This window comes from Physella acuta, unplaced genomic scaffold, assembly GCF_028476545.2.
Source record: "Physella acuta isolate Inbredline_101_S28 unplaced genomic scaffold, ASM2847654v3 ptg000673l, whole genome shotgun sequence".
NCBI classification, from domain to species: Eukaryota; Metazoa; Mollusca; class Gastropoda; family Physidae; genus Physella; species Physella acuta.
Genome location: NW_026732192.1, coordinates 71,782 through 74,828, shown reverse-complemented (window position 1 = coordinate 74,828; position 3,047 = coordinate 71,782). Strand labels below are relative to the sequence as shown.

General features: G+C 35.3%; 1 protein-coding gene across 1 annotated transcript; it reads left to right on the top strand.

Annotated features, from left to right (window-relative positions):
* The first annotated feature begins 1,046 nt into the window (after positions 1-1,046).
* Positions 1,047-2,684, top strand: LOC131949087 (U4/U6 small nuclear ribonucleoprotein Prp31-like). The gene has a single exon (XM_059310849.1). The coding sequence runs from the start codon at positions 1,131-1,133 to the stop codon at positions 2,658-2,660; it is 1,530 nt and encodes a 509-aa protein (XP_059166832.1). The 5' UTR covers positions 1,047-1,130; the 3' UTR covers positions 2,661-2,684.
* Positions 2,685-3,047: the final 363 nt, after the last annotated feature.

Here is a 3,047-nt window from a genome sequence, read left to right as displayed (position 1 = left end):
ATACACTTTTTTTTATAAATAATACAGGATTTTTTTTATTGCAATGATATTTTTAAACCTGAATATTCAAATGTTTTATTAAACAGACAAGAGTAACACAGGAAACACAGAGGATGGACACACATCTTCTACAAAAAAAATCCAGTCTAATCCCATACGTTTTAAGCGATTAAGGAAGTTTCTTATCTTTCTCTAAAGTCGACAGCGCCATTTTTCCTTTCACTTTGTGCTAATCTGCTAAATTCACACAATTCTCTACCGACTGAAAAGTCAACAGCTCTACCATATGTTGTGGTGTGAGAATGTTTATATATACTTTTTGTATATGTGTATGAGGATTTATTTTCTTATGTAAGGCCTAATAGTTTCTTCATTGTGAAATATAGCAACGCTGAGACAGTTCCAAGTTCAATAAAATAACTGCTTCCAATACTCGACTGACTTTCTACACGCTAGACTGCCAACTGCCGCTATCTCTGACCAACTGACCGTGACTGCTCATCTCTCTTTTGATTGGTCGGATATGTGATTTGTACTTACTCCTAACCACTGAGACTGCCTAAAAAGACAATCTATTCTAAACTATTCTCTTTCCTTTGTTTTACTAATTATTTCTAAATATGTCTAAAGTTACTTCATAACATGCATTCATATTGAATAATGTCATACGTAATTACATGTTTCAGTTAGTATGTTATTCAAATAAAATACGCAGATTGATATACCATTTCTTGTCTAGTTAGAATGTAAGGGAGACAAACACATAAACTTCCTAATGTATCTACTTTAATCAATGTAAACACAATAGTATTACACAAATAATAGTTTATATGATTAATTAAACGGAATGTTTATTTTTTATAGGAAAAAATGAAACATTTGAATAGTAAAGTTAAAATTTTATTAAATTTTCAATGCAATTAAATATAAAGAAAAGCTTTTATTATTTGTATACGTGTTTCTTATAAGTGTGATTTGTTCATTTGTACTCATGCTCTACCTCAGATGATGACAAGTTTGTTTTCTCACAAAGGATTTTGCGACCAAGTTGCGACTGTGTTATGATTATCACTGCATGATTTTAATGGATACGTTTATGATTTTAATCTAATTAAAAACAAAGCATAACAATGTCTCTAGCTGATGAGCTTTTAGCCGATTTAGAAGAGGGAGGTGAAGAATTAGAAACTATCGACGAAGATGATGAGGAATCAATTAACGACGTTGTTGATGATATTGGCATGTACAGCGATCGCCAAGTCGCTGGTTCCAATGTTCGTAGTGTTGCAAAACTGAAAGATAGTAAAGAACTAGCAAAAATTCTTCAAGACATAGAAGAGTACTCAGCCAAGCCAAAAAGAAGTGCAATAGCTGGACCAGTAGAGGTTGACCCTGAATACAAGCTGATTGTTGATGCCAATAACATGACAGTTGAAATTGACAATGAGATCAATGTTATTCACCAGTTTGCGAAAGATATTTATTCCAAACGATTTCCAGAATTAGAATCATTAGTACCAATGCCTCTTGAATATATCTGTACAGTGAAAGAACTTGGAAACAACATTCTTGAACGATCAAAGAATAATGAAATTCTTCAAGATATTTTAACTCCAGCCACAATAATGGTGGTAAGTGTTACCGCATCCACAACACAAGGAACCGAGTTATCAGAGAAGGATTTAGCATCTGTAATGGAAAGCTGTGACATGGCTATTGAATTAAACAAAAGTAAAACAAAAATATTTGAATATGTTGAGTCAAGAATGACATTTATTGCCCCTAATTTGTCTATAATTGTAGGCGCATCAATAGCTGCTAAACTGATGGGAACAGCTGGTGGGCTTACTAATCTTTCAAAGATGCCAGCATGTAATGTCATGCTGTTAGGGAGTCAGAAAAAGACACTTGCTGGTTTCTCTAGCACAAACATTCTACCACACACTGGTTTCATCTATTACAGTGACCTTGTTCAGAAAATGCCACCAGAAATGAGAAGAAAATCCGCTAGGGCGATTGCGGCTAAATGTACATTAGCTGCAAGAGTGGACAGTTTTCATGAAAGCGTTGACGGAGCAGCAGGTGACAGATTTAGAGCTGAACTTGATACTAAAATGGACAAGATGACAGAGCCGCCTCCTGTCAAATTTTCAAAACCTCTCCCTGCTCCCATTGAACAGTCTAAGAAAAAGCGTGGTGGTAGACGAGCAAGAAAAATGAAGGAGAGATTAGGTCTGACAGAGTTGAGAAAGCAAGCCAACAGAATGAACTTTGGTCAGATAGAGGATGATGCCTATCAGGATGACCTTGGTTTCTCAATGGGAACAATGGGGAAATCCAACTCTGGTAAAATCAGAGGAGCACCTGTGGATGCAAAGACAAAAGCTAGAATCTCCAAGACATTACAGCAGAAATTGAGCAAGCAAAATCAAACATGGGGTGGAAGTACTACAGTTAAAAAGACGGTGGAAGGTACAGCATCCAGTGTTGCATTCACACCCTTGAAGAACTTGGAGATTTTCAACCCACATGCAGCCGAGACCAAAGTTCAACAGACCACACAAAAATACTTTTCAACCACTGGCTCCTTCTTAAAAGTTAAGAAAGAAGCAGGCAAAATGGGACCACCACCTCCACCAGGATCTTCGGGGTCTAAGTGATCACAGGAAAGATTCTTGTCTGGATTGATAACTGGTGTTTGATTCACAAGGCAGAACCCTAAAATCTGAGCTCGTAAAGTAAATTTAAAAAATTTAAGAGCCATTTTTTACTTCTGGATCTTTTGAAAAATAACCATATACATGTGAAGGAAAGCCTTAATATGAATTTGTTAATATTAATTCACACATCTGTATTTAAAGATCTAAAATACTCTTTTAAAATTAATGCACCCTTCTCATACATGATTGGTCTTTTTTTCATTTGCCATACGGATTTTACTATTGAAATCAACATTGAGAGTTAGTGCTTTTTCTAACAGTGGTGAAATAAGGTTACAAATGTTTGAATACCTCAGGTGAAATATTTTTTTTCACCACTATGGTTTG